The sequence below is a fragment of the Passer domesticus genome, chromosome 6, assembly GCF_036417665.1.
Source record: "Passer domesticus isolate bPasDom1 chromosome 6, bPasDom1.hap1, whole genome shotgun sequence".
Lineage (NCBI taxonomy): Eukaryota > Metazoa > Chordata > Aves > Passeriformes > Passeridae > Passer > Passer domesticus.
The window spans coordinates 39,565,545-39,587,733 of record NC_087479.1 but is presented as its reverse complement, the minus strand read 5'-3'; the positions used below and the strand labels follow the sequence as shown (position 1 = coordinate 39,587,733).

The window sequence follows — 22,189 nt, the reverse complement described above, 5'->3', positions numbered from 1 at the left end:
AAAAATTACTGATTATAGTCAAATATGATTACAAAACTCTCTGAACAGTAAAGTTACCATGCAAGCTTTCCCCTGAAAGAGGAGAAACTAATTTGGTGATGCTTTTCAGGGAACCCAGAGAAGCACTCAAGAATTATGATCCTACTACACTGCTCCTGGACAACGGTTCCATGGCATGAGAGAGAAGAAACTGAAATAGAAATTTTTCTTTCAGCTGTGTAAGTCTGGGGAAAGTCTGACAGCAACCCAGAGTCCAAACTGCTCTAGACTAACCCAGAGATATGTCTGTGTAATTCAAATTAAATTTAAATTGAATTTTTAAATCAAAGGAAAGTAGGAACTTCAAAAAAGCCTAGACCAATCAAATAAAATAATCCAACAACACAAACTGACATGGAAAACTATTTATTTCATCTCTATTGTCTCCATGCAGAGCAGACCAATACAGATGAAGGGAGAAAATGCATAAGAGCAGCTGAAAAAATAGAGCTAGAAAATACAATTCTCTCTGCATTTCCAAAAGTGACAAATGTGGTGGAGTGAAGCTCCATTTCCTCCCAAAGCTCTCAATCCACAGCCCCAGGGCTGACGCAGTAGAAATCTATTGAACCCCTCCCTCCCACAAGCCCCATGCTACCTCCTACCAGGGTATCTTCCCAAGAAACACAGACTATCCATGCCTGTGATAGCAGCCAAGAAAAACAGCTCAGAAATTCTTTGTTCAGTGTCATCCACTTCACATTCCTGAACGCTGAGTATAAAATCCTGACTGTGGTTTTCAGTCTTGGCAAGGCTCAGTGCTGATGCAACAACGCCAACTCATGGGCACTCACCTGGCAATGCCTCAACTTAAATGCCAGCCTTATTTTGGGAAAGACATCTTGAGAAACAGCAGGCACAACTTTCTGTGCAAGCTTGCTTCCTCCAGAGCTCTGTTACAGGGTCTGCTTAGCTGCAGTCCCTGGGCAGAAGGAACCCCCAAAGCTAGAACCAGAGGGTTGGCATACTCCCCCAGTCCCTGCAGGCTAACTGGATTAATCATCCTTCCAGGAAAGCAGGAAATGGATGCTACCTTCAGAGCACATGACAAGTGAATGATGGAGAGAGTAGCTGGCACAGGAAGGCAACTTTGTAAAGAGGAATAAACAATTGCACTAAGCCTCCCTCCTTGTTGCAGTGAAACTAGTTACCAATGTCAGTCCAGGGAAAGGAAAGCTGAAAAAATTTCAGACAGCAGTTCCTGGGCAGACAGACCTGCAAGCATGAGCTCTCCAGCATTCACTGAAAAGTAGGACAGGAGCTGTCATAAAAAAGAACTGTGTCAACAGTTCAGGAATCTCTTAGGGAAGTAGTGCCTCTCCTGTGGGCAGTATACCTGCCTTGCTGCTCTGACCTAAATCGCCCTCTCAAGGCACGAGTCCTCTTGGTAAGGCCCTGGGCAGACTGGAGAGCTGTACTGTTTCACAAAAGCTGTTAAGACTGAGCCAAGTTGGTGTAAATCACACTGTGGCACCTGTTTTGTGCTCAGTGACTCTGTTAGTTCAATTAGACGTGGTTTTAAATTTTCAAATTGCCAAAGATTTTATCCCAAGCATCACATAACAGAAAACTCCTCTTAAAGCATACTCATTGTCACCCTTTCATATCCCTTTCTCACCTTACTTAAAAATATTTTCACCAGCAGTTTCAACCTTCCCATCTAAAAGCTGTCAGTATTACTTCTTATTCATTCGTCCTCAACAGATGAACTCCATTGTGAGGTAAGAACCCCAGAAATAGGCTGCCATCTACAGCATGCTCTTAAATAGTCTACACTGAACAGATGAAAAGCTAACCAGGAGTTATCAGTTGCTGACCAGGCTGTAGTGTTCAAGCACCTCTTCCATGGGGTGCTGTAGCATGCTGTGCAGGTCTAACATGCTACACCTCAAGAAAGCTCTGAAACACCCTGCTTCAGATGAATGAATCAGGTCTCATGAGCAGGCTCAGAATTGTATTCAACTAATGGGTATGAGGAGAGGGAGCTCAGTCACAACAGTTACATGGCTTTCCCTCCATGGTAGTTGGCAATTGAAGAAACATTTACTGATCATTTATCAGAAAAACAGTTGGGCTGTGCTGGCTACTGGAGTGGTTAGGGCTGAGGCAAGTAATCTCCAAGCTGTGTCATTTAATTGTAGTGACCTACCCTAAAGTGCCTCAAGCTTTTGGCTCAATTTCAATGTAAACAAAACAGACCAAAAGAGCTGGACTGCTGAGGCCAATACTACCTTTAGGAAAAAGTGGTGTCAATGAACAGCTGGAAATCAAGTTGGAAAGGGTCTCTTCCCTTCTATCTCATAGCACCATCAACTTCTCAAGGCTAGGGGATTCTGGCTAAAGCTTTGTCATGCCTGTTCTGCCTCCAGCCCTTGAAGTGGTAGGAAAAATCCTTTATCAGCTACAGGAATCACCTCTGCTGTTTTCACACAAGAGCTTGGGAGGTGCAGTTCCATCAGAATGAACCGAATGAAACATCGTTCACTCATAGTGGAGCAGCTATTCAGTTCCTTTCTGCCCAGTGTATCTTTTGCTCCATAAAAACCAACCAAATGAAAAAAGAACAGAAGCCCTCATGTGTGGAGCTTAGCAGAACAGGGATAGGAGAGCCAGGGAACGAAGTCTTGCACAGCCAGACCTCTCTGTCACCCGCTTCTCATACTAGCAGCCAGATCTGCGCGCACACACGTGGGAAGTAACATTAGTGTTCCTTATTGCTTTGTAAAGCTCAGAGTCACTCTGGTGGCTCTGGGAGGCATCATGAGGTCTGCGCAGAGGTCACTCAGTTGTGAGCGCGAGTAGCACCATGACTGTAATGCCCGTACACAGGAGCAGAATTTGCTGCAGGGAATTCCTGGGAAAGAAACAGCAAAATTAGGAGGAGCCACAAACCAATCCCCATGGGCAGCTGCACTGAGCTCCCCAATGATTTGTTCTTTGCCTTTCCAAATTTACCATGTGGTGAACACAACAGCTGTATGAAGTCACGAACACAGACAGGAAGACATTCCCAGCACCCCAAGCAAAGGAGTTGTCTATAAACTGGCATGGACTTGTTCCACCCAGCTGCAAGGCCCAACTCCAGGCTTCCAAATCAATGCAAGCTGATTGAGTCATGCAGCTATTCAGGTACATATTCATGTCCTTTCACTCACGAGGAAACCAGCACTTACGCGGCATGTGCACAGACACTTCAGGGACCTCATCCAGCTAACAACTACAGTTACAGAAAAAAAAAACCCAACAAATTTGGCCATTCTTTTAGCACTGTCTCAGGTTTATGTTGGATTGAAGTGACTGTGTGCCTCCCACTTCTGCATATTCTGCCAACAACCTCTGCCAACACAAGAGGTTACCAACCCAAATTAACATTTCTCCACAAAGTTCCTACCTCCTCAGAAAGAACTGTGGAGCTGGTTTTTTGAGCACTGTTTCAGTCACAATTAACTAGGTGAACCAAGGCATCTTATTAAGCTACTAAAGTTACTTGTCTTATTACAACTGAAAGAGGAGCATCTCTGGCAGCAGATCTGAGAGGGCCTTTACTGCGGAACAGCTGGATTGGGACCTGCTACAGCCTTAATCAGCCTGCAAGAAACTAAAATAATACACAAGGGAAACCCAAATACATTGGCATATATATACACCAGTGCAGAAGAGAGATGTCTGAGGTGGAATACAATGACAGATTATGAAATGCTGAGTGGTAAAGAGAAGAAAACTATTATTTTTCAACTCACGCAGCAACACAGTGATACCTAATAAAAAAATCAATATGCAAGAGTGTAAAAACCAAATAATAAGAAGCATCACTTAACATAGTAGAGTCAAACTCTGCAAACTGCTGCTAAAAGGAGGTTGCAGAGGCATGAATTAATGGACAGGGTCAGAAAGGGATGGGAGAAGCATGGAAGGATAGATTCACATGTGGTTATCAGACATACACACCTCTGTGGGGCCCTGGTTCAGACAGTCCCTACACCAGTATGCACTGGAAGCTGAAAACTCAGACTGGGCAGTGGTGTCCTTATTGGACATGTTTCCCAGGAACTTGCTCTAGCTGGCCCTGCTGCATACTGTGCCAGCAGTCTCTGGGACTCACCCAGGTGAAAGCTCTCATGTTACAGAGGGTCTTTGTAGTCCCACAAATGCAATAGACAGCAAGCTGTCTATTTTGATTGCAGCCTTGTCCATAGGATTTAGAAAGCTGGCATTCACACACTTCCAGAAGAGGCACAGGGAAGGGTTGTATTCCTGCCCCCTGGCAACACAAAATGCTGTGGAGGAACAGGAGAGAGCACTTACCAAGGATTCTTTTCCTCCAGGAGATCAGGCACAACGTTTACCAAGGCAATGTACAGAAATCCTCCAGAAGTGAAAGGGAGGATCCAAGCTACTGTTTCTCCTGCACAAATACAGAAAGCTTCAGTTATTACTGAGACACAGCCATGGGACACAACACAGAAGGGAAAGAAGATACAGAAGAATGACAAGCACTGCCTCCTCCCCCATTTCTACAGAGGTCCCAGGGAACTTTACCTGCTCCTTTTGGTGACTGAGCACATATTGCAAAGCAGGCTCCTAGAATTCCCCCCAGAGCTGTGGAAAGCTGCATCTTGGCTGCACTCCAGCGGTCAAAGCCAGCCCGAAGTAGGATTGCGAAGTCTCCAACCTAAGAAAACCAAGAGCTGACAGTTAATGAACTTGAATACCAAATTCTGAGTTACAAAGGTCATTCACAACAAGGTCAGTGCTTCAAGACTGTTCCTGGTTTTCAATGCTGTCAGTCTCCCCAGAGGGAGCAGCCTTTAAGAAGACAAGAAGATGTTAACCAGACCCAGACCTCCTCTTAGCAGATGAAGCACATTGTATTCCCCCTCTCAATGGCAGGATACAAAGCCTCTCACCTCGTGTGGGATTTCATGCAGGAGAATGGCCATTGTGGTTAGGAACCCAACCTGCAGCAGAGAGAAAGCGATTAGGAAACAATTCCAGTATTCTTGGATGAATCTCATCAGGTCCCATACACCCACAGGGATCCAGACGGAGCAGCAGATACCACATCAGTGCAGGGTTGACTGGGAGTTTATAATTCTCACAGTCATGGTGCTCCAGCTCAGGGCAATGGGGACCCCTTAGCCCATCATCAGTGTGGAAGACAAAAGCAAAAATGCAATAAGCATCTCTGCCTTGTCTATGTCCCAGTTTCTGAGGTGACCATCCTCATCATGTTATTTCTGGACTGCCTTTTGAGTAGATGAGGGTAGATGAGCTAATCCATCCCCTAATGCCAGTACAAATGACTAATGTGTCCCAAATTCAAAGAAGCTCTGCATCAGAGGATCAGGATAGGGCTGAGTTTTACTGTAGCCTGCATTTTCTCAGAAAATTCCAGCAAATAGGAAGAAATTCATTGCATTTTTTGGCTGTTTTGCATATTGTATCATACTTGAGACAAGGCCTCTTCACTTCAGTACACAGGTGGGGACAGAAACCTTACCTTTCTGCTAACCAGGAAACTGGCTGCTACTGCCAGGCCATGTGTGAAGTTATCAATGGTGTTGGCCAGCAGATTGAGGTATCCACTAATCTGCAAAGAGAAGGAAGAGCCCTTGATAAGGGAAGAGATGTAACAAGATAAAAAAGCACATGGTTTAGACATGGGTTATGCAGTCACAATCAGATGGGAAAGGACCAAGCACAATGCTTCTGCTGAAAATCCTAAACTATGTCAGTGCTTGAGTACAAATTAAATGTAATTTTTGGTTTTAGAGTAAACAAAGTTTTAGGGTAGGCAAGTATTGTCTGAGATTAGAATAATTACTGTATGCAAATTATGAAGAGCTCTAGAAAAAGAAAGAAAAAAGAAAGCCAAAAATCAAGAATCTATTTAATTCTAAGTCAAACCAATTTTAGGTAACACTGACTAATTTACAGAGGTAACTGGCTTCAAATATGACTTGATCTTGTTTTCAAGTCATGTACTTTAATATCCAACTGTTAAATATCTCCTCTTCAAGAGCTGGCAAGAACAATGCAACAGAACAAATGCTGCTGGAATTGCTTTCTATAACTAAATAAATCTTCAAACATTGTACCAAAAAAGTTCGTGCTTGTGGGTTTGCTTTCCCTTAACAAAGAATCAAAAGAGAAGATAGTGATGACAGTCACCAAAAACCACCTACTAGAAGGCTGGATAGCATGTATCAGCATTTGCATATAAACACATTTCTTAAAATTATAAGCATAAAGCAGCTGTCTTCCTCACGAGTCCATCTCCAAGGTAAAATTCCCTATCATTCTAACTAGGGTAATCTCCTGACAAAATTTGAGTATTTGACCTAAAGTACTTTACAAGGGTACCACCCCAGCTCTTTAGCTCACAGGTTTTTGGGGGTTTTTTTTCCATCATATTTAACAAAAACAACTTCATGTTGGTCCTGAGATACTGCAGTTCAATATATGGGACTTCAGTTTAAATTATTATCAAACCAGGAGTTAGCCCATACATCAGCCTGTCTCTGGACTGCAAGAACTCCAGATACAGGGCAGTATCTAGTGAGTGGAGACACTGCCTGGACACTGTGAAACTCTTACTTCACCACAGCACCAGATGCCAATGTTCATCTGGACAGCCACAAGTGCTGATGGACTTCATTAGCTCGTTTTGGTTTTGTGCTCTTCCCTGTTTCTGTCAACTCTTCTTGGGGCATCTTGCTGTCATTTGTATGCCACAGCTCAGCAATGTTCTGTCAAATCTCTCTCTCCAAAGCACCACCTTTCTGCAGGGCACTTTTACTGCACTATCTTGGGGCACCTTTGTAGCCTCTAATTTTTTTGAAGTGCACTGACAATTAAATAGGAAAATTAAGAACTAAGCAAAGCCTACCCCACTTTTAAGTAATAAGCTAAGTAACATCTCCACAATGAATGCAAAAGAAGATCCCTGCATAAGACAGGAAACCCAAACAAATGCATGCAGGCAGAAACAAAAATGGAACAGTTTTATTTCTCATTCTCCATACTCTCATTCCTAGACAGTCAAATATGACTAAAATTCTCCTTTTCATGTTGTTTTTTTACGTGATGGCGTTTCCCCCACAGGATAATAATAATTATTCACAGAAGTTTTACACAAAAATGCTTTCCCATACCACAGTATAGAGAAAAAATAGGCTTCATGATTAAAACATTATGACTTTTTGTTGTCAGTGGCTTGGGCAAAAGCTGTCACTGAAAGAAGCAAAGCTTTGGAGTGCTCAGAAATAAATTGGGTTGAATTGACAGTTATGAGCCTCTGACATTTACATTCTGCGAATCCCTAATAGGATGTTCTCGTTGCTGATAAAGAGCACAGCCTGATGAAGTGTTTACTTTCATGCTTCAGAATTAATGTCACTGTGTAATAAAAAATACTTCCACAAATCATCCAGGACCCCATGTGCCACAGGGAGAAAGAAAGAAAGAATAAGCAAGGCAAAAGTAGCGTACACAATGTTTTTACCTGTTGAGGGAATAAAGGCTGCAATGAGGGACAGAACAGATCTATGGCTGCATGCAAAGGAAACCTCCCATCTGCCATTTTCAAGCTGGGACAAATTCTAGCAGCAGCTAAAAAGCAGAAGTTCTAATATATATATGTGGACAACAGTCAACTCACTACAACTTACTAATAATCAAGTCCTGAAGGGTGACTTTGTTCATTTAAATAGTATCTTTCCCTTTTTGTTTGCTGAAGAAATGGGGGTTTCTGAGTGAATAGAAGAACCAAAAAAATCTGCCACACCATGGATTTCACTCCCTCCTTCACGGGTACCTGCTCTGTTCACTCCCAGCAACAGCACTTCCCTGTGGCAGCCCTGTCCCCAGCTGCAGCCAGGGGCATCAGCTGGGCAGCACGCGGCACCCCAGCTCCAGCTGGGCTTTCAACAGGGCATCCCTCTGCCTTCCCCCTCTACTGTCACACTGATTTTTATGGAACTTGCAGAAATCTGATCACCCTCAAGACTCCTATCCTCTCTTGAACTCAAGGAAAATTAATTATGGGTTCAAAAGTTATTGAAAATGAAGGGCAGAACAGATGGACAGACAGATGGAATGACTGCTTATGTTGTTGCCTAAGGAAACAGGCTAACAACGCAGGAGTATCTCGGTAAGTTTGATAATTTCCACCCTACCAGGAAGACTATTAAAATATTCAGATTAGAAGACCAGAAGGTAGAAAAACTACACCCATTAAGTCTTATGTTTCTAATTCATGCATATCAACAATTGTCTGAAAAATTGAACAGATGTGTTAGGGTTTTAAAGCTAGAAGGTTGCCTAAACCTTCCAAGTAAAACAACTGAAAGAACTTAATTTAATTTGTGCACATATTTCATTGTTTCTTAAGCTATCATGTACTCTGTAGAGAGCAGCTTAAACCACAGCTTACAGCTCACAAATGACAAAAAATCTGCTATCTCTAAGGCAAGTTGGCGCATTGGCAAGTTACCCTCAGTCAGAGTTGTCTCTAAGTTCTAGACTACTACTGTTTGCTATAGCTGTAACTATCCAAGTTTAGCCATTCCTCTGTGGGTATTTGTATACTCTAAGTCACCCTTGATCTGCCATAACTACAGAGCTAAACTAAAGAAAGCCACTTGTCATGTACTTCAAACTTAAAATATTATTTCATCTCTTTCTGGGCTCCTTTACAAATTATTAGTAGTATTTTGGAGATTTGGAATAGCACTACTGGAAAAAGCCAGATAGCTGTTTCACTACTGCTATACAGAAAGAGGAACTCTCACCTCTCCTCTTACATATTATTTCCTACTCACCCATCCTCCTGGCTGTAGCACCATGAGGGAAGAATGTGTTCAGACAATTTCCTACTGTAACCATCATATGTTTTTCCAAGGCACTGACTAAATAGAAACTATCCCTACCTTGTAAATATGATCTGAGGTCCCTCTTAATCTATTCCTGGTAATTGGATGTATCAAAACCTATTAAAGATTCAGCACATTTTTCTGATGAAGTTACTCAGTTTAGCTGCTATCGCTGACTTCATGCAGTCACAATGTGCCATTTATGTAACACAGTACCTGCAAATGTGAAGATATACTGTTTTTATAAATAATAACTTAGAAAAATAATAACCCAAACAGATTTGGGGGGGCCTGCATTAAACCAGTCCCTTTTGATAACACAGAATAACAGGTTTTTAATACAGCTAATATTAGGAAAGTTGATTAGAATGGGGGAGAAAGTTATGTTTTATATATATTTGTCATGACCTTTATTAAACAATTTTATGCCTGAATAAGAGGCAGGAAAAATGTCTGGTTGATAAGAATTTATCTTACATAAAATAATATCAATTAGCATTAATTACATTATTATTTTTTTAAATTAGGACCATGCCCTGAGCAATTGTATAACCTGTGTTTCATTTCTACTTGAAATCAGTAGTCTATAGTTCCTTATATAAACCCTTCCAAAATTAGGGCACAACGTTTCATAACCCAGTAATATTGGTATCTCCACTACTACCACCTCTAGAAACATCCACATGGCACCTTGCAGTTTGTGCAGTGTTATGTACAAATTACATGAATGTGACAGATGTCAAAAATACTCAGTGACCTCAGCATAACTTTCATGTTCTGTAGGAAGAGCTATAAAGTTACAGCAAAACAGATTTAAAATAGAAAGACTGAAGAGCCTCTGCCTGACCACATAGTTCATGCAAGCACACTTTCTGCCCATAGTTACTCTCATACAATCTTGCACATTTTTATGGGATTTCAAACTCAAACTGCAGGTCCTCCTTCACCAAAGCGGTTGTTTACTCTCTCTCTTGTAATGTTCATCCAGAAAAGGGTTTTCCACAGTACAAAGATAGTAACATGGAACGGGAAGCAAAGCCAATGTGGAGGTTATCCACTTCCCCATGGTGCAGGACTCTTCCTCCCCCTCCAGCCCTATGAGCCTGCTGATCTCCCTTATCCCAGCACTACAGGCTGCCTGTCTGCACGCCAAGCTGATTCAAGAAGTTAAGTTAGGAGAGAAATAGACCAGGGGGTGGGAGGTGGGTGTGTGGGTGTAGACAAGCAAGTTCTTTGCCTGTTTAGCTCCCTGAATAGGCTCACTGTGAGGTCAGATGAGATCCAGTGCAAAGGAAGCAATGGGAAATACAGGTTTGGAGACAGAACTGGACAAGAAGCCCTTTCTGGCAGCAGGTAAACTGATAATCTGAGAAACAGAACTTTTAAATTCTACACTAGTAGCTTCAACACACTTCCTAAAGGTGTCAAAACACTTCCAAAAGGTGCCTTAAAAGGAAAAGTGCAGCTCAGAATCGGTACAATGCAGGCAGTAGAGACAGAGAAATCACGGTGCAAAAAATAAAGTAAATAAAGACATATTTACTATAAAATACAAAGTAACAAAATATGAAATTCTGTATTTTGGTACCAGAATTCAGCCAAAACACACATCATCACACTTGTGTCTTTATAATATTGACTCCTCCTCTTCCACATAAGCTGCAGTGTAGATTTTCTCCAAGTCTGCTATTTCTTCCCTGCTGTGACCAGGACATACTTTGACAGAGCAAAATTAAGCACAACTCAAACACTGAGTTCCCCACTCAAGCACAGTCTTTCCACAATTCAGACAATTCCTGACTAAAAAGTGAAGGTGAGTTTGTGGGCCTCTTACCTTGATTCTGTTGTTTTTTGGACCAGACTGGAGAGAGGAGCCATTACACTGAGCTCGTGCTCTTTGGGACTGAGAGGACCCCTTGGGCAGGGGGCAGCCACTTCCATTGGGAATCTTTCCAGATGATGCTTTGGAATCACAGTCCTAAATTAGGTGAAACAAACTTGTCACTGATTTTTTTTCAGTGATGAATGAGCAGGAATCAGGATCAGAAATCCAACCTTCACCCTTAATCCTTTTGTCCTTACAATGTGACTCAGCAGCTTTGACACCCCAGTTTAATAACAACTGCCAGAAATGAGACAGATTCAGAGAGCATTGTGACATCTGCCCTGAAAGATAACGAGAGCTAAGACCTCCCAATCCTCAAGAGAAATAGAAAGGGGAGGAACTGGAGTCACAGCCCCTTGGCATGAGTAAAGTTCCACTAGAAAGATAAGGGACTGAGCCTGCACCTCCTGATAGCAGCTACTGCCCAGAGAAATACAACTCCATCTGGGCAGGAGATGGGGAAAAGAGTCTTGCTCTCCCCAGTGCTCTCGCCCTTAGAACAGCTAAGTCTATTTATTCTACAGCTGGGATCATCACCTTCCAAACAACAAGATATTATCCAGAATTTCAGCCTCTCTCTACTTGAGAAGATAAAGTTCCTTCTGGGCATTAAAGTCTCACATTGAGTCAAAGTTAACACCTAATTGCTCTTATGTAGTGCCTGACCTGCAGTTTTCCCTCTCAAAAGTCATGTCACAGCAAGGACTGAACAGTCTAAAGGAGCTGCAACTCGGGAATTATGCAGATCTCTGAAGACTAGGTGCTCTCCTCTGTCTTGGAAGTACCTTCTGCTACCTCATCTACTTCTCCCCTTTGCAGCTGGGTGACTCCTTTGCATTTAGGATTACCTGGCCAGTCATAAATCCCTTCTACCACACAAAGTCACCCAAACAAACATCTGGGACATAACCAAGAAGAAACATCTTCAAGAAGGTTGGCCTTTGTCCTGGCTGAGGACCCAGAAAGGGAATGAGTCACAATGGGTCCATGGAACATGCATCAGCTAGCTGTCACCCCTCAAAGCTTACTTGAGCAGAAATCTGATTTGCAGAGTGCTCCAACTCCCAGCCCCCACAGAACAGGAGCTCTCTTTTACACTTACCACATAAAGAACAAAACCAAACCAGAAGTGAGAAATCTCAGTTAAAACCACAAAACAAAAGCCTGAAGATGAAACCTACTCCTACAAAACAGTGGCAGAGAAGTGGCAAAAAACTCCCAAAGGGCGATGACAAGGTACTCACAGCTACAGGATAATTCTCTGACACTGTCAGATAGGGCAGATGAGGTATTTAGTACAGAGCTTCAAATATAAGAGTATTTCCCCCCCACCTCAGGCTGCCAACTTACCACACCAGGATACTCCTCCTCTTTCTCTAGGAAGATCTTCTCTAGCACCAGGAAGGTCAGGAAACCAATGATCACCCAGAGACCCAGAAGCTTCTGCTGCTGAAAACTCTGCCCTTCTCCTGAAGAACAAAAGAGAAATCTTCATGTCTCTATTAAATACATAGTTTTTCACGCAGTTCCAAGGAAAAAAAAAAAAAGGTGGAATATCTCCCTGCAAGGTAGGAGGAGCAAACACATATCAAAACAGTTTAGTTTAACTTGCCCATTCTTGATTTAACAGATATCATCATCTCGAGACACTCAGAGTGAGAGTGTCTCGAAATGATCCTTTTTTCCACATCAGCTCAATCCAGAATATTTCCTGACAACATTGGGAATTTCCCTGAGCTCCAGAGGCAAGTGAATATTACATCAACAAAAATACAGCAGCTGTACCTACTGAGCAGCAAGCCCTGTCATGAAATCTGCCATTACTGGAGTTACAAACTCACCTTCCCCTTTCTGCCACACCTCAGCAAGTTATTAAGCCCAAAGCTATAAACTTTCTTTTCAATTACAGCCAAGCTTTTGAGATAATAATCCATTCAGCCTCACTGCCAGAAATGGAAACTGCACTGCAATGGAAGAACAGAACGACTCTGTATCAGGACTTACATGGGTCAAGGAAACCTTTACACTTCAGGACAGTCTGGCAGAAGCAAACAAGCTTGAGCATGAAGACAGAGTAATTTGGGAACCATTGCAGAAAGGGTGAAAAAAAGTACAGGAGGTTTTGCTGACAGTGCTAGAGGTGTGATAAAGAAGAGGACTAAAGGCCTGGCAGATTTGAAATCCCAGGACATAAGTGCAAAAAAGTCTGGGAAACCCAGGGCATCATCTTCCCTCTCTTGCATTTTCAGCAGGAAAATGACTTCTTGGTTTCTCAACAGGTGGGATGCAGCAGCACCTGCCTTCTGTGATATCAGTTTGCTGAAGCAGATAGATCAAACATTACAGGTTTCAGTAACCCTGGCTATTTGAGGGATGAAGGAGCTACACTGATACCAAAAGGTCTATACCAATTCAGTGTTTAGTTTGCTGGCAAACACAAGTTTCCGTCACCTCCATTTCCTTTTTCTTCCCCTGCCCCACCCTCCAATCTTGTGGCTCTATAGACAATGTTCCATGATTTCTCATGAACCAAAGACTGCAACACATGAGCTCCCAAAAATCAAAGCATCCAACAGAGGGGCCCAAGTTAGTGCCAGGAAAGAGGTTTTAGGAGTAACACTATTATAGGGACAGATTTGTAAAAAAGGTGCACCTGATCCCCAACTAAGATGGTGAACATGTCCATGTACCAGACCACATACACAACCATAACCTCCCATCAGCTTAAGGAAGCATTCCCTTTCCTTACAGAAGGAACAAAAGAAAATCAACAGAGATTTACCAGAGTCCAAGGCACAATAGGAAATGTCAATAAACAAGAAAACTGCTCCAAGTTACTAAACATAAAGAAACCATGGCAAATTGAGAAAGCCACTAATTTCAAAGTCTTTGGAGGACTACGGAGTGCAGAGATGAAGTACTACATGTGTGGTTTTTTATTCTCACATCCCTCCCTAGGCATTTGCTTTTACATATTACTTGGAAAAGGATAGTAGCCTAGACCAGTTTTTGGGCTGACCCAGACTGGCTGGTCTCGGGCTTTCAAGGTGGAACAGACTCAAAGCAGGCACAGCACAAGCTGCTTCCAGGCACATAAGGCTCTCATACCTGTTGTTGCACTGCATGTGTAAGCCCAGGCTTCAGGAAGCAGGTGGAGAAACACATTTCCCAGTAGTCCACCAATTGCAAAACTCAACAACTGCTTCAAACGCTGTGACCCAGCTAAAAAAAAGAAAAAGAAGAAACAAGAAGAAAAAAAAAAACCTGATCACTACTCAGCCAGGAACCAAGGCATCTCCAGCTGAGATATTACACAAAGAACCCCAAACTGGAAGCATCTGCAAGCTTTCAAAGGAGAGAGCACAACCAAATGGAGTGCAAGAAAAAGCCCTGACAGCACTTGGCTGAGACAGTAGTGTGTGAAGTGCCTGAACCAAGCAGGGTGAAAAACAGTACTCTTTGTACAAGCTCCATCCAGGGCTTACATTTGTCTAAGGACTCCCTTTCAAACTCACACGTTCATTAAATCCATTAAAGGATCAAAAACAGACTTTCTATTTTGGAGAACAACATTTCTGTGACAAGGTCATGTTCACCACTGTGCTGCTGGTCACATCCCAGGACATTTGGTTTCAGAAAGGCCAATGCAGCTGGCAGATTCACCTTCAGAGCGCAGCGCAGCTCCCGTCTCAAGGGGGATCACCAGCAAGGGGAAGACCCCGCTCAGCCCCACCATGAAGGAACCGATGAGGGAACAGATCCAAGCATCCAGCCGCTCGCTGCTGAACAGGTGTCCCCAGGAGGCTGCCTCCTTGTCACACAGAGAACCAGAACTGGCAGCAGCATGACTCTTCGGGAGCTGCTGAGCTTCACAGGCCGTGATCAGCAACAAGGAGAGCGTCCCATCAAGCAGGAGTTTTTGTTTTGTCATTGCTAAGTGGTCTCAGCCGGGCTGGCCAATCTCTGAAAAGATAAGGGGAAAGAAGTCCTGAAAACATGTTCAACCCTCTGTTCCACCATCCCAGAGGAAAAGCCTTGACCACACCAAGCCCCCCCATCAGTGTCTTAGCACAGATATGAATACCCATGAGGAACACCTGAAACTCTTCTTGATTTCAACACAGCCCTGAAGGGCAGAGAGGTTGTTTACCAATGCGTGCATGAAACTGAGACATCTTGGGAAAGCATCAGGCTTTCACTATTTCCCTTCAGATGGGCTGGACAAGGACTCCAAGTATCCTTGTTCTTGCCCTTCATTGTCCCAAGGCTTCAGAAAAAGATATTGATCAGAGATGCTACCAGGCAAGTCTTCTCTTTGGCATGGAACAGCACCCCTGTAACAAATTAGGATGCAAGACAGGCAACATACCAGAGGTCTGTAAACTCATGAGTGGTGAAAAGATGAGGAACAGGGTAGATTATTCACCATCTCATCAGACACAAGTGCTGACACCCATCCACATGGAGCCAGCAAGGGTCAGCTTCAAAACAAACAAATATGGCCCTTCATCAGCAGGTAACTTGGGTGATAGCGATTCTCCAAAAATGATGAAAAATTTTACATGCACTCATCTAAAGACAGGACAAGTACTAGAAAGACAAATCTATTGATTGTTAATGGTTAAACAGCTCACATTAGACAGAGGAAATTCCCTGATATGAGAGGAGATGGAGAATGGAAGTGTACTTGAAAAATACCATATCTACTTGTCCTGTTTTCATCCTTTTGTAGAAGGATACTGGATTAGATGGTCTCTTAGTCAAAATCAGCACAGCTGTTAGTAAGAGCTCTGCAATCACAAGAAAACTGGAGAAGAGGGCATGTTAGAAGAGAAAAATAAAGATAATTACAGTCATTAACAAAGAGGGAAAGAAAGCAAATTATGTAAAGGCTGAAGTACCAATGTTCCTTCAATCTCCAGAAGAAAAAGTGAAATGTGACAAGCAAAACTAATTTAGAAATGGAAGGAAAGGGTGGGTTAGAAAAAGATAGACCTAACAAATGTTCACAAAACAGCTCTTGACAGGTAATAACAGCATTCACCAGAAAGCATGTAAGAAACCAGTCTAATCTCTGAAGCATCAGTGACCATCTTTGAAAATTTACAGGAGTATGGGCAGGCCACAAGAAGGCTGGAGAAGCATCATGCCTCACCTACCTTTATAAAAGGAAAAAAAAAGGTGGGAGAAGTTACACACCAGTAACTTCAATCCTCTGAAGGACTCTTGATCAAATTAAATGATCAGTTGGTAGTTACCTATAAGATAAGAAATTGATAAAGATATCAAAGCATTAAGTGACAGCCAGACAGAAAGGGACCAGAAACTCTCAAGACAAAATTCAGGATGTTGGAGCCAATCTAAGGCTGTGGATGAAAAGGGCATCCCCCCCTCCTCCATGAAGCATTGCCTCTCCATGCTCACACCAGACTCCACAGTGAGCGGCATCAGAACAAACGAGCAGGAAAAACTGCTTTTTTAAATTCATGGCCCTTTGCCAATTTCAGTCCCTGAACAAAAACACTGCAGGAGGAAGGCCAAGCTGCAATCAAAAAGAAATTAAGGGACAGGGTCCCACGGCTTCTCTGAAGGGGAACACCAATCTCCAATCACAGTGACCATCAGGAGCAGGGATGCAAGAAGGAATCAGTGAAGACACTGGCTTGGGTAGTTGAGCAAGGACCACTAAAGCTATCACTTTTCTCTTACAACAAATAAACTAAAATCCCTCAACACAGCAAGTTCAAACCAGCTCAGGATTTTGGGGCATCTTATTGCAGTGTTTTGGTCTGGCTGCAGGAACCCCACACCTACTGGCAACCTACTATCAAATCTCAGTAAGGATCAGTACAAAACAGTACACTAAGGGCAGGGGAGGCAGGTGTGAAATCAAATGGAAATGACACAACAGTAATTCTAACATGCCACAAAGAAAAAGCACACATTGATTGAGAAATTAATTCCAAGCCAGCAGGCTTATGTTGCTACAAAAAGGGTAAAAGTCATCCTGGGACGTAGGAGTAGTCACACTGTGGGTCTCACACAGCTGAGTCTTTAGCCAACAGACCACATCCAGCCCCACATATTCATCTCATGAAACACACACAAAAATCTGAGACACTGCAGTGGAAAGAAAGGAAAACTAGAGTGTAGAGAGCAGGACCAGGCAAAACAACCAAAGGACCTGGGTGTGTTTAGTCTTAAAAAGATAACACCAAAGGAACAGAACAGCCTGCATACATTGAGAGTCACAAGAAAGGGGAAAAATACTCTTCTTCCACATCAGCTGAAATGGTAAACAAGATTTAGCCTGACTATGAAAAAATTAACATATATAGTGCAAAACTGGGGACATACTGAAACAGATTATACAGGATGCAGAATCTCCAGCACTACTTTTTGGTGGTTTTGGTTTTTTTTGTTTTGTTGTTGTTGTTTTTTTGTTGTTGTTGTTTTTTTTTTCCTTTTTTTTTTTTTAACTTTGAGAAACAGAAACCATCTCATTGTAAAGATTAGATCCCTTCTTTGAAGTCCTTCAGGCCTACACCCCTTCCAACCCTGCAGTGGGCCTGATGGATGTCCTCATCCTTTATGACTGGATTAGACCTATAAAATGACTGAGAACTTTGTGAGGAACACACCAAAAATAAGTTGTATAAATCAGAATTTATACAACTATACATGCCTATGAAGAAGCAACACACACACCACAGCTCAGCAGTGGGAAGCAGCACAAATCTCTTCTGTAACATTGTCACAGCTTTTGAGAATCAATCTGGAAAAGTAAACACTGCAATTGATTCAACAGGTCGATTTCTTGCATTTCATTCTCCACACTCACAACCCACAAAAGCTCCAAGGGACACCTGAAAGGGTCTTAGAGACTGAGATGAAGTAGCACACAGGACAAAGGTCATGTCCAGGACTCTGAAAAAGGTTTGCATACTTGGCTACATGTCTCTCTTTCAGCCACAAATGGGATCAAGTTCCTCAGAAAGAGGATGGTGGTGGAAAACAAATGGGTATAAAGAGCATAAAACTGATTCCCTAACTCACATTAGTGTTGGTCATCTTTCTGTGGCACACAGGTCTTTATTCTGCTGTTACTCACATGAGGAAAAAGCAGCACATTTCTTTACTCCTGTGCAGCCAGACCATCATTACATCATGCCTCAGGAACAATCCCATATCTCAGGCAATAAACTCCTCATGTTTATAAAACATCTATGAGAAAATCAGTGTATTGTCCAGGACACACCTGAACTGCTCTTTGTGTCCAGTTAATTGCTTAGAGCATATTCCCAGCATTTCCTTATTCCTAATGCATCATAACCACTTGCTAAAAAAAAAAAAAAAAAAAAAAGCAGCACTTTTTATCTCTACAGCCCCTTTGCTTCTCCATTTCATTAGAACATTAGCAAAGTCTCTGAAGTCAAACATTCAAACTGGTTACCCCTATGGCAAATATTTAAGAGGAAGAAAATAAGCAGTGAAGATGCAGTCATAGGAAAAAAACTGCTCAAGAGGAAAATAATACCCTGTTAAAACAGTTGCAAAGGATGGAGGAAGTCTCCATCTACCCTTAATTTTAGACAACAGCATCTGTTTTAGGAACCCAGTCAGAGAATGTCTTGAGAAATTTCTACAGAAAGCACTGCAGGCTCTCAGAGACATCTGTGGTCACAAGGCAGAGACACAAACAGGTTTAGAGATGTGTTTTCTCAAGTAGGGTTTATCACATACTTAAGAGCATGCAACTCTGAGAGAAAAATAGCCAGTGGGTCATTTACATATCAGTTTTGACAATTCTCTGTGTGGGATCACAGCTCCCAGCTGTGCCTGGTGACCATGACCACCATGGCAGTGCTCTCCAGAGCACCACGTGTCTGAGCATGCACGACTCAGGTCTGCTCAGCTCCTCCTGCAACAGCCTCAGGACCAGAATAACCATTAGGTTTTGCCAGCTCAGAAAGAACAAATAAATGGGAATTTGCCATTTACATGCTCCTGAGCAGGGGCAGAGGAAGCTGCACACCAAGCCAGGAGATCGGTGAGGCTCCCAGCGCCTCCCCTACCTCACAGCGCTCACTGAGCACCTCTGTAGCAGGCAGTGACTGAGAAAACATGGACAAAATTAAAATGCCAAGGCAAAATCTACCAGAAAAGAGAAAATGAAACATTGACATGATGGCCGTGCTTCTATTACTCTCTTCCTAGATATTCTGCCTTCTCCAACCATACAGTTTTTTCTCTCAATGTAATTGCTCATTGCCACATAACACCATTTTAGATGTTGTTGAAAGGAAAAAAAAATAAAAGGCTTTTTTTACCAGTGTTTTCCCTGGAAGCCAGTTGCCTGGTCTTACAGTTGCAAAAGAGTACTGCATGGAATGGAAAAAAGTTATTTTCCAGGGAGGACGCATAATTTTCAGCCAAAAAAACTCTGCATGAGCCACCTCCCTCCATCAGCTCTGTGGAGAGTTTTGAATTCCTCCTGGAAACCCTGACCTCGGCAGAAGCACAAAAGGTCTCCAGTACTCCCTGAGCACTCCCTTCTCTCTGAATCACTGCCCATCTCTAAGGAATGCACTGCTCTGGTGGGACCCTTCCCTTTTGCCCCATCACTCTCATAAAAACCACTCTGCACTGACTCACATTTCTGCAAATGACAGCGTGCGTGCGCAGCTAAAAGCTGGGGATGCACAGGATCACAAACAATGGGTCGCAGATCAGAACAGATTAGAACAGGCTCAGGGGAAACCTACGAGCTGGCAAGGAAGGCATTTGAAACCGACTGAACACTAACAGGGTTTGGGAGACTGCGACTCCTTCCCCATTCTGCATCCTTTCATCCCTAGGATGAGAGGGAAGTTTGAGGACCAGGCAATGGCCTTCATTCCCCTGGGCTAGCTGGGACGTCTCTCCTCCCAGCCCTCTCTCCGCGGCAGCCCGAAGCCCAGGCCGGGCAGACCGCCCCGCTCCCGGGCCGGGCCCCAGCCCCGCTGTCACCGCAGGCGATTAACGCGGCGGGCCCGCTCGTGTCCCTGTCTGTCACATCGCGGCGGACGGGACAGACAGCGCGGGTTTTCCATTGGAGGAACGCTGAGCCATGCAAAGCGAGACACGTTTGCCGCGGGGCGAATTAGTAACGAGCGCTGCTCCGGCACCTTTCTGGAGCAGCACATGAGCTGCCGCCCGGGTCCCTGTGCCGCTGTGGCCGCGCAGCCCCGGCCCCCCCGCGGGCAGCCCCAGCGCCGAGACCTCCTCGCGGCATCGTCTGCCGGAGGAGGGACTTCCAAAACTTTCTCGGCTGCGTCCCGCGGGGACTGCGCTCGCAGCCCCGGGCACGTCCGCAGCGGCAGCCGCCCGGCGCCGCTCCCGCGGCGGCTGCGGCACAGGCGGGCTGCGAGGGGACGCGGCCCGGGAGCCCGGGGGCAGCCCGGCCCCGGGGCGGGCGGCGCGCAGCCCACGGTCCCGCCGGGCCGGGGCACGGCTGCCGGCAGCAGCGGCCCCGCCAGGCGCTCCCCGCCACATCTTTCCCAAAGTTGTGCCTCGCTCGGCCGGGCCGGACCGCTCCAGAGCCGGACTCGGCTGCCCTGCGTGTGGCGCTGCCCGCCCCCGCTCACCCCGTCCCGCCGCCCGTGGCTGCGCTGCGCTGCCGCAGCCGGCCCCGCCGTCCCCCCTCGCACCGCAGCAGCGGCCGGCCGTGCCCCGGCCGCCCCCGGCCCCGGCCGCAGTTACCGTGCGCCACCGCCGCCGTGCCCCCGGCCGCCGCTGCCATCCAGCCGCGGCTCGGCGCGGGCCTGCCCCGCCCGGCGGCCCCTCGGCTCCGCCTCCCCCGGCCGGCCACGTCGGTCCCGGCCTCCTCGGCTCCAGCGCCGCCGCCCCGCCGGGCACCCGCCGCCGCCGCGCTGCGCTTCCGGCCGCCGCCGCTGTGTCCGGCCGGGCCGGCGGGGCGGGAGCGGGGCCGGGACCGCGGGCACAGCCGGACAGAGCCCGGGAAACGGCCCCTCGCGGCGCGCTGTTTGTGCACATCCCCGACGCGGGCTGCGGGGACACGCGTGCCGGGCGAGACCCGCACTTCTGGAACATGCTTGCTGAGATTTTTTTTTTTAATCTTATTTTTTTAATCTCCCTAAATGGATTATAAATTCTTTGGGCTACAGATGTCTAGAGACAAGCACAGTGTGAAACCGGGGTTTGAGCAGAATTTCTGGAAGTTGTTAGAGCAGAAGAAAGTGTGGCTGAGGACTGAGCCTCGAAATGCTTTTGAAAGATACGATGACTTTCAAACAAATTTGTTTCCTCCTCACGGGTTCATTGCAACCTTCACGATAACTTGTGAACCACCAGAGCTCCTTAAGCACTGGTGTCCTGTTAGTGGTGAAGGTTACCCACGGTTCTTGCAGAGATCTGCAGAAACTGCAATGTGCTTAGGAAACTAGGTCAGAAGAGAATAAAGATTTACCTTTATGCAAGCCAAGCTAGGCTGGACCTGTATTGTTTCCAATACAGACACTTTCCAAAATGTACTGATGTACCTTTAACTTCCGTCTCTTACTATTTTCCCTGAGACACAGAACTTGATTCTCGTTCCAGATTTCAGAATGAATCCTATTTCCCAAGAAGGCAGTGCTGATGTTGGTGCTTCTCGCTTCACCCGATCTCATTACATCATACCACTGTCATGCCCTGGAGCAGGAGTTAGGAATTAAGTCAGCCGCAGTCGCCTGCAATGGTTTAGCTGCTCTTTCTGCATTCGTGTAACAGCAGCACAGTCCTAGAGGCTACTGCGCTGCAAATGCAGTTAGAGATAAGCTGTATCTTTCTTATTTAGAAGCAGAACGTTTATACAGGAAGCTGAATTCTGAAAGCAAACTTTTAAGATAAAGAATTTTGCATTTTGCTCTCAAATTGTACGATTTATAGTGTTTGTGTTCCACAGCTGCCTTCCTACTGCTATCCTCAGCCTTCCTGAGCCTTGCTCCAGTGACACAGTTCCCTGTGCTGATGGATCATAGCTGTGATTATCACAGTTACAACAGGCAACCCCTCAGGAAAACCAAGAATTTCAACTATTGCAAGCAGTAGGGGTACCATGGTCTTAGTGAAATGAGTGGGAGTTTGCTTTTGACTCCAGTGATGCAGGAATTCACTCCAAGGCTCTCTGTCTTTATGAAATGCTGCTGTAAGTCTACACAGGAAGTATTCTGGATTTAATGTTCACTCTGTACCTCATGTCATCAGGTACCAGCTGCTGTGCATCAAATGGAGCTTTTACAGCTTTGGTGGCTGTGCAGTGAAATTTTCGGTGATAGTCTAGACATCCATATGAAAAAATCAGGGATCTGGGACCTTCTCCTGACTCCCCCAAGCCACAGAATCACTTCAA

The 22,189-nt window shown here is 44.7% G+C and overlaps 1 protein-coding gene across 8 annotated transcripts; it reads right to left on the bottom strand.

Annotated features, from left to right (window-relative positions):
* Nucleotides 1-389: 389 nt before the first annotated feature.
* SLC39A13 (solute carrier family 39 member 13) lies at nt 390-20,690 on the bottom strand. Of its 8 annotated transcripts, XM_064424889.1 has the most exons (12): nt 20,539-20,606; nt 15,957-16,055; nt 15,496-15,604; nt 14,461-14,760; nt 13,906-14,019; nt 12,148-12,266; nt 10,747-10,890; nt 5,540-5,629; nt 4,947-4,997; nt 4,579-4,711; nt 4,345-4,444; nt 390-2,893 (listed from the first exon to the last, which is right to left on the bottom strand). In XM_064424889.1, exons 4-12 carry the CDS (start codon nt 14,726-14,728, stop codon nt 2,818-2,820), a joined length of 1,095 nt encoding a protein of 364 aa, XP_064280959.1. In that variant the 5' UTR covers nt 14,729-14,760; nt 15,496-15,604; nt 15,957-16,055; nt 20,539-20,606; the 3' UTR covers nt 390-2,817. The 8 variants fall into 8 exon arrangements, with proteins under 8 accessions (XP_064280959.1, XP_064280958.1, XP_064280963.1 ...); XM_064424888.1 differs by having other exon boundaries at nt 15,496-16,055; XM_064424893.1 differs by lacking the exon at nt 15,496-15,604.
* Between the last annotated feature and the right edge of the window lie 1,499 nt (nt 20,691-22,189).

What these genes read in the sequence shown, in the direction of transcription:
- SLC39A13 (XM_064424892.1), bottom strand. Translation starts at nt 14,728, where the DNA reads ATGACAAAACAAAAACTCCTGCTTGATGGGACGCTCTCCTTGTTGCTG. An exon ending in CAAAAAACAACAGAATCAAG is followed by an intron (nt 5,630 to 10,746) that starts GTAAGAGGCCCA and finishes TTCTCTTTGCAG; the next exon opens with ATTAGTGGATACCTCAATCT. An exon ending in TGCATGAAATCCCACACGAG is followed by an intron (nt 4,712 to 4,946) that starts GTGAGAGGCTTT and finishes TGGTTTTCTTAG; the next exon opens with GTTGGAGACTTCGCAATCCT.